At 34.3% G+C, this 12,783-nt stretch overlaps 1 protein-coding gene across 1 annotated transcript; it reads left to right on the forward strand.

The window, feature by feature from the left end:
* Positions 1 to 521: 521 nt before the first annotated feature.
* On the forward strand, positions 522 to 12,648 carry LOC123683152. Its single transcript, XM_045622052.1, has 5 exons — positions 522 to 886; positions 6,526 to 6,642; positions 9,731 to 10,086; positions 11,438 to 11,441; positions 11,514 to 12,648. Exons 1-5 carry the CDS (start codon positions 820 to 822, stop codon positions 11,765 to 11,767), a joined length of 798 nt encoding a protein of 265 aa, XP_045478008.1. The 5' UTR covers positions 522 to 819; the 3' UTR covers positions 11,768 to 12,648.
* The last annotated feature ends 135 nt before the right edge of the window (positions 12,649 to 12,783 follow it).

A 12,783-nucleotide genomic window follows, 5' to 3' on the forward strand; every position in this document is an offset into this window, starting at 1 on the left:
CCAATGATTCCATCAGCCCATAAAGCGCACCAGACAGTCAGTTTTTCTGGATGTAACGGTGTTTCGACATACACTTGAGGATTAGCTTCACTCCAAATGCGGCAGTTTTGTTTGTTGACGTAGCCATACAACCAGAAGTGCGCTTCATCGCTAAAGAAAATAAAATGGACGTAGTGCGCGATACGTATTCCGCACAGAACCATTATTTTCGAAATAAAATTGCACTATTTGCAAGCGTTGTTCAGGCGTGAGTCTATTCATGATGAATTGCCAAACCAAACTAAGAATAAATCACTTGACACCTTTTAAATCGGTCGCCATCTCGAACAGTAATGCCAATTTAAAGTTATATACCTCGAAAAAAAACACCCGTTATTACGCATTCGGGAGTCTTTGGCCCATCTACAGTGACGCCATTGCCTTCGATCACTGAATCTATGAATGAAAAATCAATCCAGTCAAGAATTATCATCTCTCGAAAACAATATCAACATAATAACTTGTTTTTTCGTTCCAATTCCTCTAAATCGATCACAACATGTTGATCATAGCCCTGGAAATCAGCAGCCATTCTGCGAACTGAAGAGAATCAGCTTGAATAAACTCAAAATTGTCAATTCCTCCAAGAAATCCCTTATCTTGTCAATCCACAACGCTTCGAGACGAAAAAAAAAAAGTGATCGATCACCAGAAAAACCTAGCCCCCGCTCTTTTTCTGAAATCTGTTAATCAACCATGTTAAAGGTCAATTGTGTTCCATCAATTCAGCATCAGTGTTCAAGAAGTGTTTATTGGTGACACATCTGGTGAGATTTCAAGATGAAATACTTCAACGTTGTAGGATTTTTCTTTGTCGCCTACCTTTTGGTAGTGGCTTACTCTGGAGGTGAGTATTTTTTTCTTTTCTTCCGTTGAAAATTATTGTTTTTCTTTTTTTACTATCCGGTTTTAGTTTTGAAGCACATCGCTCTAAAGTTAGATTTAGTCGCCATGTTTTTCTGTACACAGTTTTTAGGGTGACGTAGTATGAGGGTCTAAACGAAACCCTTGGTGTTTCATTGTGTGCGTCTGTTATGTCTCAACTATTTTCCACGCTTTTTTGTCGATAACTATTACCTTGCTTTATCCATTTATAAAAATAGCTATATTATGGTGTTGTAAATAAATCACTCAAAAAAAAATTGGGAAAATATTCACCATTCGCGTAATAGAGAGTTAAGAAAAATATACGAGATATATACGAGGTGTTTCATAAATATTACGAACAAATTCAGGACATTATTCCCTGAGATACTTGGGGTTTGAAAGGTCCTTTATCTTTTCATTTATTATGTTGAAGAAAATTGAAAGAAAAGTTGAGAAAAAATAGTACATCAGAACCTTTTTCCGAAATCAAATTCATTTTCATAATTCTTATTGAATTCGGAACATTAAGGATGCACCACATTCAATAAAAAATTGAAAACAGATTGATATTTAAAAAACTACTTAGGTAGATCAATCGAACAATAAATTTATTACATCAAAAAGTTTCGAAAATATCGAGGAATTTGTTATATATTTGAAAAACATGTTCCTAACCCCCTGTATATTAATGGAACAGAATCTTTCCAAGTCCATATAACTCAGAGATTAACATACTGAATTTGTTCTCAATATTTATGAAACACCCTGTATAGTCAATTTACAATGTTTCGTTATGTCTTTTCGCAATGTGCAATTGTTTAAGTCGTCCTCCTATAACTTATCATTGGAAGTATGAAATATTGTAGGAAGAAGCTATTATATTCGAAGATACTCTGTTTGAAGGAATATGTTGTGTAGATATTTTCTTTAAGAGCGGATTTTGATAATTTTGAACATACTTGTTGCTACTTTTGGTTTTTGTTTCAAGTCATATGACCATAGGATAAAGTTGAAGTTTAAATTTCAGTGTAGAATCAAAAAGTCGTATAAAAATACGTTCAAAACTTCTTTACAGTATAAGCAAAATATGAATGGATTTTTGAAAAAAATCGATAATTTTATCGCAATAATTTCAGAAACTACTGAAGGAATTTCCTTCTGGTTTTCATAGGTTAATTGAGCTTAACTTGGAGCAAGATCCAAGCTTTGTTTCATTGAAATCGAATCAAAACTAAAAAAGTTATTATCAATTCAAGATATTCCATTAATAAATATAATGATTTCCCATACAATACAATATTATAATTTGTAGTATTGCTTCCAAAATATTATTCAACTCGAAGCATTCGAAATCAATAAAACTTAATTTCACTAATAGTCACATGAGTTTTCACATCTTTGTTAATTTTTTGTTAATCATCTTTATTTCCTTCGTTATCTTAATCTTTTTGTGAGAGATTATTATCTTTCGAAATATCTAATATTTTTCGGTATTTAGGCGTTGTCTAAAATCGAATCGTTGGGTTATTCTCTTTCTGTCCAGCATTTCTTCATATCCAAATGCTTCGTGCATCTTCTGAATATAATTGATATAAACTCTCAGCGCCAAGTGACCGTATATGACGTCAATTTAATTGTTTATGTCTAATTGAAAATATTAACGGCAGACTATACTTGGTGGGTAGATAGAAAGGAAAGCTATTCAACACTGTGTTGATTTGGATTTGGTTTGTATAACGGGTGTCCCTATGAAAAATTTTATTATTATTCGATTTTTTGTTGTTTAGTATTAGTTTTTTATTATATATGCATCCTGTTCTATGAATTGAAAAGCATGATGCCAAATCTCAAACCAAAAACAAGGTTATTTTCTCATTTTGGGTGTTTTATATCAAATCTACAGCTTTAACTTTTTGTACATCCTGCAAGTTGTTCCTAAAAGAGAAATACAAAAGAAATTAGACATTTCTTGTGTGATTTCAAGAAAAAAAGCCCTATAAAAATGAGCCCACAAACGTTTTATTTTCGAGATACAGGGTGTTACTTGTAGTCCTACTTTTTGTGATGAGCAGTTTATAGAATCTTTTTTATCTTCGCTACAAATTGTACAAAAACTTATAAATAATTTATTAATCACAGTCCACTGACAGGATCTTTATAATAATTTAGATTTTCCTGAAGATTACTAGAGAATTCTTTGAAATTTTATTCTCGAAATCGGAAGCAAATACGACAAAACTACAATAAACCAAAGAGTACTGGACCAAATTATCTCTTTACATTCTCCTGAACTAGGCACTTTTCCAGAAAAAATATCATCCTGTAGATTTGCATTCAAAGTTAGCATATAACATGATGAAAAAGCTGTGCCAATTTTAAGTTGAATATCTTGTGAAAAGGAAGGTGCTATGAGAAGAAACTTGCTAAAAAACAAACTTCAACACCCTGTATCTCGAAAACAAAGTATTTGCGGGCCCATGTTTATGGTACTTCTCAAAATGATCAGTCGTTTTCGTTTGTATCTCCAATTGACCATATTCACTGTCGCCATATTGTTGTGCGACAATACCAACTACCCAGTGTTCCCAACGGAGAAATAATGAGTTTACTAGAAAAATACCGCTTATATCAAAAATATTATCAGCCATAGAGATTATTCTTTCACTGACTATTTCCAAAAATGGAGCGAAGCTTTCATTTATACACTCGGCCACAGTTAATTTGTATATAAAACTACCTTTCACTAATGTTTTTATTTCCAAAAGGTGAAATTTTTGCGAAATATTGTCCCAAACAAGCCTATCTGGCGTAGCAGCCAGAAAAGGTACTCCGGGATTTACACATAAACCACAATTATAAACTTTATATTGTGGAATTTTTCTAATAAACTCAATATTTCTCCGTTGGGAACACTGGGTAGTTGGTATTGTCGCACAACAATATGGCGACGGTGAATATGGTCAATTTAGGAACACCCTGTAGAAAGAACACAACTGAGTTTTTCAACGCAAAAGATGCATTTTTAGAATGAATTTTCTTGTTTATGCTGAAGAATATAAGTGGATACCTACGTTCACCTTTTGAACTGTAAGGTTTCCAAGAGATATTGTTATTTTGCTCAAATTCTGATACGTATTTTCCTTTCCATTTACGTATTGAATGCAAAACTGAAATCTGATTCCAATATAAGACTTCGATAAATATCCATGGACACCAATTTTGGCGTTGCATGTAAAAGTGACGTTTCATTCTTTCAAAGAAAAAGACGAGAAAGGTTTTATTACAAAATTTCCAAAATATCTTATTTTTTCTTATTAGATGTTTGTCTCTTGATTAGGCCATCTCCTAAATAAAAATCTATTGCTTAGCTCATTCTTTACTAGTAGAGTATATTATGTTCATTTAAATGGCGACAGAGACTGATTGATCGACAACATTCAATTGTTGCATCAGATAATATTGGCTACTGGCGCGAAGCTTCAAAAAAATTGGAATTCAATTTAGATAATCGGAATCGATCTAAAAATAAACATGTACTCAAATCGATTTACGTTATTTTTAGCCCACTAACTGAGTAGTTAGACAACTGCAACTGAGAAATTATAATTTATTATTCTCAATTAATTGAAATGATTGTCCTTGATTTCTCAGAACTGCCATTTCGTTGATATTCTGGTATATTCTGGAAACTGCAGTCTGTGAAAATTCCTATTGAAACTACCAAATCATCGTGAGATTCTACAACTTTGAAATTGTGGTCTATATTTATGTTTTGTTTCGTTATCATGTGAACCAAAAGGATTTTAACTTTCCTAATGAAAATTTCAAATTATAAAGGGTGTTTTTTTTTAGAGCTATAGAACTTTGAATTGCAATAAAACAACTATGGATTATTCGATTGACATGAATTTTATTTATCCGCAAGATAATCTTGTGGCATTACATTTCAAATATGATTTCTGGCTGGCTCGGATGTAGTCAAATCTGGACGTCCAATTTTCGATGACTTTTTCCAACATTTGTGGCCGTATATCGGCAATAACACGGCGAATGTTGTCTTCCAAATGGTCAAGGGTTTGTGGCTCATCCGCATAGACCAATTACTTTACATAGCCCCACAGAAAGTAGTCTAGCGGTGTTAAATCACAAGATCTTGGAGGCAATTCACAGGTCCAAAACGTGAAATTAGGCGGTCACCAAACGTGTCTTTCAATAAATCGATTGTGGCACGAGCTGTGTGACATGTTGCGCCGTCTTGTTGGAACCACAGCTCCTGGACACCATGGTTGTTCAATTCATCATTGACTGTAACGTTCTGGCCATCATCTTTTTTGAAGAAATACGGACCAATGATTCCACCAGCCTATAAAGCGCACCAAACAGTCAGTTTTTCTGGATGTAACGGTGTTTCGACATACACTTGTGGATTAGCTCCACTTCAAATGCGGCAGTTTTGTTTGTTGACGTAGCCATTCAACCAGAAGTACGCTTCATCGCTAAACAAAATAAAATGGACGAAGTGTACGATTCGTATTCCGCACAGAACCATTATTTTCGAAATAAAATTGCACTATTTGCAAGAGTTGTTCAGGCGTGAGTCTATTCATGATGAATTGCCAAACCAAACTGGGAATAAATCACTTGACAGCTGTTAAATCGATCGCCATCTTGAACAGTAATGCCAACTTAAAGTTATATACCTCGAAAAAAAACACCCGTTAGATGGAAGAATCGAATAAAAATTTTTTTTCCTTTTAGGAAAAAAGATAAAAATATGCAATTTTGAGCAAAAATCTAGGTGATTGAGTCCGAAAAGAATTGTTGCCTGCAAACTTCACAATATGAAACCCTGAAATTTTAAATGAGCTGTGGTACAATGTTATTTTTCAGTATATGTAGAAACATACTTTGGGAGTTCCTTAAATAGAATCTTTCAAAAAAACTTACGTAATACTTCCGTAGCAATGATTACATAAATTAAAATAATCTATTCATGATAAATCGATAAAAATGCAACGCTCTCTTTGTTTATGTCTAAGTTTCTATATTTGTCACATTCTTCAGTATTTGGTTATCAAAAACCGTCATCACCAAAAATATTAGAATATGAAGGAACCCAAACTGATTTGTTTGGTAATAGTTGAAGTTTTAAGGTCAAATGTTAAGTACCTAGCACGTGATTGATTCTTCTTATCGTCCATAGTTTTTATATTTCAGCATAATCTATTCGTTTTTATTTTATTATGCTCTGGAAGCTGAAAAAATTGTGTTAATAATGAAAACAACTTTTATAGCTTACTGATTCTTCAAAATTTGTTCTCGTTCCATCATGATCATTTGAAATGTTCTTTGCATGACGTTTGGTATAACTGCAAAATCATTGAATGGATTCTTTCAAGAGTTGTCTTGTACACGGTGGCACTTAATTCACAACAAGATCGCAAAAATAACCTTCTGGTATTAAAAACAAAAACTCAATATGTGGTCTTGGTTTATTATGTCATTTGTCGAGTTTGTGGTTGAAATTTGTAGAAAATTCATCTTTATTGGGTCATAACAATCGGATCATTCATTCATATGTAGCTCTGCCCAGAATTTTGAAGAAAAAAATCATTTCAGCATGTATGCCTGAAGAGGAAGGTTCTTCTAAACAATTGGACTGCAACAGATGCAGATGCAGACGTGGAATTTGGCTTTGCACTAAAAAAGGCTGCCTTTCGAATTTTTTCAAAAGAGGTAAATGCATCAGATATCACGAATCCACGAAAATTCTGATCAATTTCAAGTTTTTAGATTCTCGGTATCCTTTATCCAGATGTTGATTAAAACTGAAATAACTTTATCTCCTCAAAATTTATTCGATACAATATTTATTTCGTCAATCACATGTTTTCTTTCTCAGATGAGTAGATATGTTTACGGAAAAATTAAACATGTACCTGTTGGAAAAACTATTGTATGGATTAAATTTCGCAATTATTTTCCTTTTAATCAGTATTAAGATGAATTTTCTACAAGTAGATACCAGAACAATCAAAAATTCAATAAAATATGAGGGCCTAGATACCATTATTTCAGAAACAACAAGTCAAATTCAGAAAATTAGGTTTTCAATTCGAATAAATCAATGGAAAAGGTCAAGAACTAGTACTCATTGCAGTTATTACTAAATCAAGCTCCATTTATGCGACTATTGTACCCTTGGAGACCAAAGTTCTCTATACCTTAACATATGGTTTACCACCAACCATTGTTGACGGTTAGTTAATCTAAATGACTATACAATCATTCTGAAATTCGTCCTGAAAATAATGTGGATTCTTTTACAAATTTAAACAAAATTTCAACCTTATCAGATTTTGTGTTACGCAAATATCAGGTCATTTTTTTATTTTCTGCTTGAATTTTCTATGGTTCTAAAAAGGGGATGAACAACGAATTTTGAATGAAGCTTGTTTAAAATTGTTAGAATATACACCCAAAATATCTACCCTATCGGATATGTTGGTAAGAAGATATTGGGTATCCTCTTTGATTTTCTATGTTTCTAATCACGTGATCAAATTCAGATTTTGTATAAAATTTGAAATTGTTGCTTCATCTCTACACTCAAAATCTCAACTCAGTCGATTTTGTGTTCACGGAAAGATTTTACAATTATTTTTTCAATATTCTTTTATGAATTTTTTCTGGTTCTGGTGACGAGATCAACATGAAATGTTGCAAGGAGCTTGAAATTGTTATTTCACATTCTAAATGCAATTTTCTTCATACCGATCGAATCAGCTGTGTTGAAATTATTAGAAAAACACAGTTTCGAACTGCTCTATCATCAGAACCTGAAAATTTCTTGTTTCTTGGTATTGCTGTTCGAGAGTTATCGTGTTCACGGACGGATTTGACCTAGTATACGTTATTAGTGAGTAGAAAGTTATCGTTTGAGACCTTTCTTGGATCGAAATTGAAGACATCGAATCGAAATGGCAAAAGGTTCAAAAATTCAAAGCCCCAAGGCGAGGGCCTTTGGCCCGAAAGTTGCTAAGGTTTATTATTGAAAATGACGAACAAACACACATCGAAAATATACTCGGTGAGTCCGTGATAAAGTACAAACCGTGCATTCATCACAAAACGCGATCAGATAAAGGTAAACATCGTACAAAAATTTCCTAGAATGTTTCAGATAATGAGGATGAGTTCAACTGTGACCATAAAGCAGTGACGCATTTCTTATCACTTTTGATTAATGACTTCATCTATCAATGAAATGGTTCGAACGAAACCAGATCAACCAAATGTTGATACGACATGTCAAATTGTATCTACTCTGAAGTCTTAAGAACCATATTTGAAAGCTCAGAAAATCAGTTAAAAAAGTGTAAAAGAGACCAATTGAAAATTCCTGGTCTACCATAGTAAAAGACATGTTTTCGTCAAAATTCGATTTTATTATTCAACATACAGCGATTATAGCGATCGCCGATCTTCCAACTTTCCGATACCATTTTTGTAGTACGATTTGTCTTTCGCTTCAAAATAGGCCTCAGTTTCGGCGATTACTTCTTCATTGGAGCTGAATTCCTTTCCAGCGAGCATTCTTTTTAGGTCTGAGAACAGGAAAAAGTCGCTGGGGGCCAGATCTGGTGAATACGGTGGATGCAGAAGCAATTCGAAGCCCAATTCATGCAATTTTGCCATTGTTTTCATTGATTCGTGACACAGCCCATTGTCTCAATTAAACAGCACCTTTTTTCTTTAAATGGGGTTGTTTTTTAACGATTTAATCCTTTAAACGATCCGATAACGCTACATAATAATCGCTGTTGATGGTCTGGCCCTGTTGGAGGTAATCAATGAATATTATACCTTGCGCATCCCAGAATACTGTTGCCATAACCTTGCCAGCTGACTGTTGTGTTTTTTCTCGCTTAGGATTCGGTTCCTCGTGTGCAGTCCACTCAGCTGACTGTCGATTGGATTCCAGAGTGAAATGATGGACCCACTAGTTTAGAAAAATTTAAAAAGAAACTTTGGTACAGTAGGTACTACAATTTTTGGTTTCTTATCGTTTTGTCGTATCTGCTACCAATTTCGAGAAAAAAATACAAACAATTCTTTAGTAAACCACAGGAATATCCAAATTATTATAAAGATCCAGTTAGCTGCGATGAATAAATCAATTAAAAGTTTTGATCCTTATTTACCCAATCTGAAGCGAAGATCAATAAAGATTCGATAAACTGGTATAAGCATCACAAAAAAGTAGGACTGCAATAAACACCCTGTATCTCGAAAACAGAGCGTTTGCGGGCCTGTGTTAATATGACTTTTTTTCTTAAAATTAATCAAGAAATCTCTAATTTTCCTTTGTACTTTCAATTTAGGAACACCCTGTATAATGAAAATTTCAAGGTTTATGCAAGAACAAGGGCATTGCCAGAACCGGTGAAAATGCAAGCAAAATATAGAACAAATTATGGCTGACATTATGGTTTACTAATTCCTTGTAAAACATTGTCAATGTCAATTCAGTCTTATTGAAATCAAATGAAATAGAATTGCCAAATTTCCTCAACATATGTCATTTTTCGTCTGTGTGTGTGCAACATGACGTAATTAACTGTCAAACGTCATTGTCAATCCTAACCTTACACTCTTATCGATGTCAAATGACATAGATATGACAGTTTTCTTAATTTACTATCAAATTTCGTCTGTGTTCGTGCAAAATATTCTCAGATGATATAAACTCGCGATTTTTCGGTACACCCACAAAATTTGCTTAGACATCGCACTAATGGTTGTTTTTTTCTCTTTTGCACAGAACTGCCAATCGCAGCCGATCTAAGGAACATACCCTGCGCACCCAACGACTATTTCCAAATCGACTGTAACACTTGTTACTGCAATCTGGAACAATCTGGCTATCTTTGTACTGAAAATATATGTACGGGGGACGACCATGTAGGACCATCGACTCAAATACCTCTGGCCAACTCCAGCATTCTGCTGATCGCCAACAACACGGCACAGATAATCAATAATGCCTCGGACATAGAGGACAATAGCACCTCTCTTCTTCCCAAGATAGACGTGACAGTTCTGAAGGATAAGACCAGGAGACATCCCAAAATTTTCAGTTCTAAAGCTGCCGATGTGAAAAACTCGACTAGCGCACGCGTCAACTAAATCCAGGTAAAAAAAAATAATTCGAGAACGACTCGCGGAGTGGTCACCCATTCGGATGGTGATCTCGCTCGTCGCTGCTTATCTGCAAGATTGGCGCAACTAAATTTTGTTTAATTTTGAGCCGGGATGGTCTCAAATGATAAAGGTTCGATCCATCCGGCCTTCCGTAAACTCGATAACTCTCGAATGAAAGACCTAGAGACTATGATCGTTGGAAATTGAGTTTTCCTGATAATAGCAAACCTGTAGATTAAATCAAGATGAAAATACGCCTTTAGATGTATATGCTATGTCAAGATTTATGTTGATTTCGTATCCAGAACCATAAAAAATTCCTTCATGGGAAGTTTATAAAGGGTGTTTTTTTTAGAGCTATAGAACTTTAAATTGCAATAAAACAACAATGGGTTATTCGATTGACATGAATTTTATTTATCCGCAAGATAATCTTGTGGCATTATATTTTAAATATGATTTCTGGCATATGACCGCCACGGCTGGCTCGGATGTAGTCCAATCTGGACGTCCAATTTTCGATGACTTTTTCCAACATTTGTGGCCGTATATCGGCAATAACACGGCGAATGTTGTCTTCCAAATGGTCAAGGGTTTGTGGCTTATCCGCATAGACCAATGTCTTTACATAGCCCCACAGAAAGTAGTCTAGCGGTGTTAAATCACAAGATCTTGGAGGCCAATTCACAGGTCCAAAACGTGAAATTAGGCGGTCACCAAACGTGTCCTTCAATAAATCGATTGTAGGACGAGCTGTGTGACATGTTGCGCCTACTTGTTGAAACCACAGCTCCTGGACATCATGGTTGTTCAATTCAGGAATGAAAAAGTTAGTAATCATGGCTCTATACCGATCACCATTGACTGTAACGTTCTGGGCATCATCGTTTTTGAAGAAGTACGGACCAATGATTCCACCAGCCCATAAAGCGCACCAAACAGTCAGTTTTTCTGGATGTAACGGTGTTTCGACATACACTTGAGGATTAGCTTCACTCCAAATGCGGCAGTTTTGTTTGTTGACGTAGCCATTCAACCAGAAGTGCGCTTCATCGCTAAACAAAATAAAATGGACGTAGTGCGCGATACGTATTCCGCACAGAACCATTATTTTCGAAATAAAATTGCACTATTTGCAAGCGTTGTTCAGGCGTGAGTCTATTCATGATGAATTGCCAAACCAAACTGAGAATAAATCACTTGACAGCTGTTAAATCGGTCGTCATCTTGAACAGTAATGCCAACTTAAAGTTATATACCTCGAAAAAAACACTCGTTACCATTCTTTCAATTGATATGATTATCTAGGTCACGAAAATGCTTACAGTTGGGCGATTAGTCCATTATTTCAGAAATTATAGGTGTCAAACTAAAATTTTCAAAAATATTATATTTCCTTCCAGAACTGTTCAGCTGTACACCAGGACAAGTGTTCAAAAAAGACTGTAACGATTGTAAATGCACCCAAGATGGAAAAAATGCAATTTGCACCACAAAAAACTGCTCCGATCCCACTCTACAATTAGCAGCCCCTTCTACACCAACCACTCTACTTTTCTCAGAAGAACCTCAAGCAGCATCCTCAACGCAATCGTCTAGTCCTGGTGCAACACCCAGTACAACACCTGGCAATCTGACCGGAGCAGAAAACCATTGAGCCGATATACCTTAGATTTTAGTGCAGTTGTGGCTTAAAACCGATCTATTCTCAGCTTCAAAATTAGTATTGTCTCTATTACAACTGAAGTATATCGTATTGTATTGAGTGTAACAGATTTAGGTACTGTATGAAAAATTTGAGTTAGCGTACAAAGTAGACAAGGATGTTTTTGGAGTGGCTGGGTATTTTGCCTTTTCTGATGGTTCTTAGTTATTTTCACTAAAATCATCGGTTGAATTCCATGATAACGTACTCAATTTCAAATCTCACCTATCGATTTTTTTTTTGTATGTCCATGTTTAAAATTGTTCACAATACACCAACTAGCCTTTTTAACTATGACTTCCTTAGTATTCCTTAATATTTTCAAGACTCTCGAAAGTTTAATCTTTCATTAAATAGACAAATTCTTAAGACTGGAATACAAGGTTTCTCTGATTATACCTCTACCAAATTCTTTCTTCATACATCATAAACTGTATTTTACATGTTATATTTCCATAAATGACTCCAACATAAATTAATATAACAAGCTATTAGAAAACATAGGAAACTAGTGAATACATTTGTTTGTTATTTTATATCGACTATCTGAACATACAAGCTAATAAAACAGCTGCAAAATTCCAGTTTTTATTGAGTTTTATTGATATTCAATATTGATCTTTGAATCTAGATAATAACAAATTTTTCCTGTTAATTTGTAAATTTCAAAGTATATCTATAGATGAAGAACCTTTGTTACTTATTAATTAGTTAAGAAATTGTCACCAATAACGTCTTTATGTGTTATGTGGACAATGAAAGTGTGTTTGTGTGATCACATGAGTTGACAAGAACAAAAAGTATTCTCCTATTTTAGTAAACTATTAATGAAGTTATCTTGTTTATTTCAACCACTCACTAACCAGATCACCGAAAAAAATTGATTTTTGTTTAAAAATTATTCAAATATTCTCCACTAGTGCCATCTGTATAAATTCTGTAGAATTTATTTTGATGAATAGTTCCAT

This window comes from Harmonia axyridis, chromosome 6 (genome assembly GCF_914767665.1).
Source record: "Harmonia axyridis chromosome 6, icHarAxyr1.1, whole genome shotgun sequence".
NCBI classification, from domain to species: Eukaryota; Metazoa; Arthropoda; class Insecta; order Coleoptera; family Coccinellidae; genus Harmonia; species Harmonia axyridis.

Excerpts from the sequence above, each read along its gene's own strand:
- LOC123683152 (XM_045622052.1), top strand. The coding sequence starts at position 820 with ATGAAATACTTCAACGTTGTAGGATTTTTCTTTGTCGCCTACCTTTTG. Across the intron at positions 887-6,525 it reads GGTAGTGGCTTACTCTGGAG|CATGTATGCCTGAAGAGGAA; the intron begins GTGAGTATTTTT and ends AAATCATTTCAG. Across the intron at positions 6,643-9,730 it reads TTCGAATTTTTTCAAAAGAG|AACTGCCAATCGCAGCCGAT; the intron begins GTAAATGCATCA and ends TCTTTTGCACAG.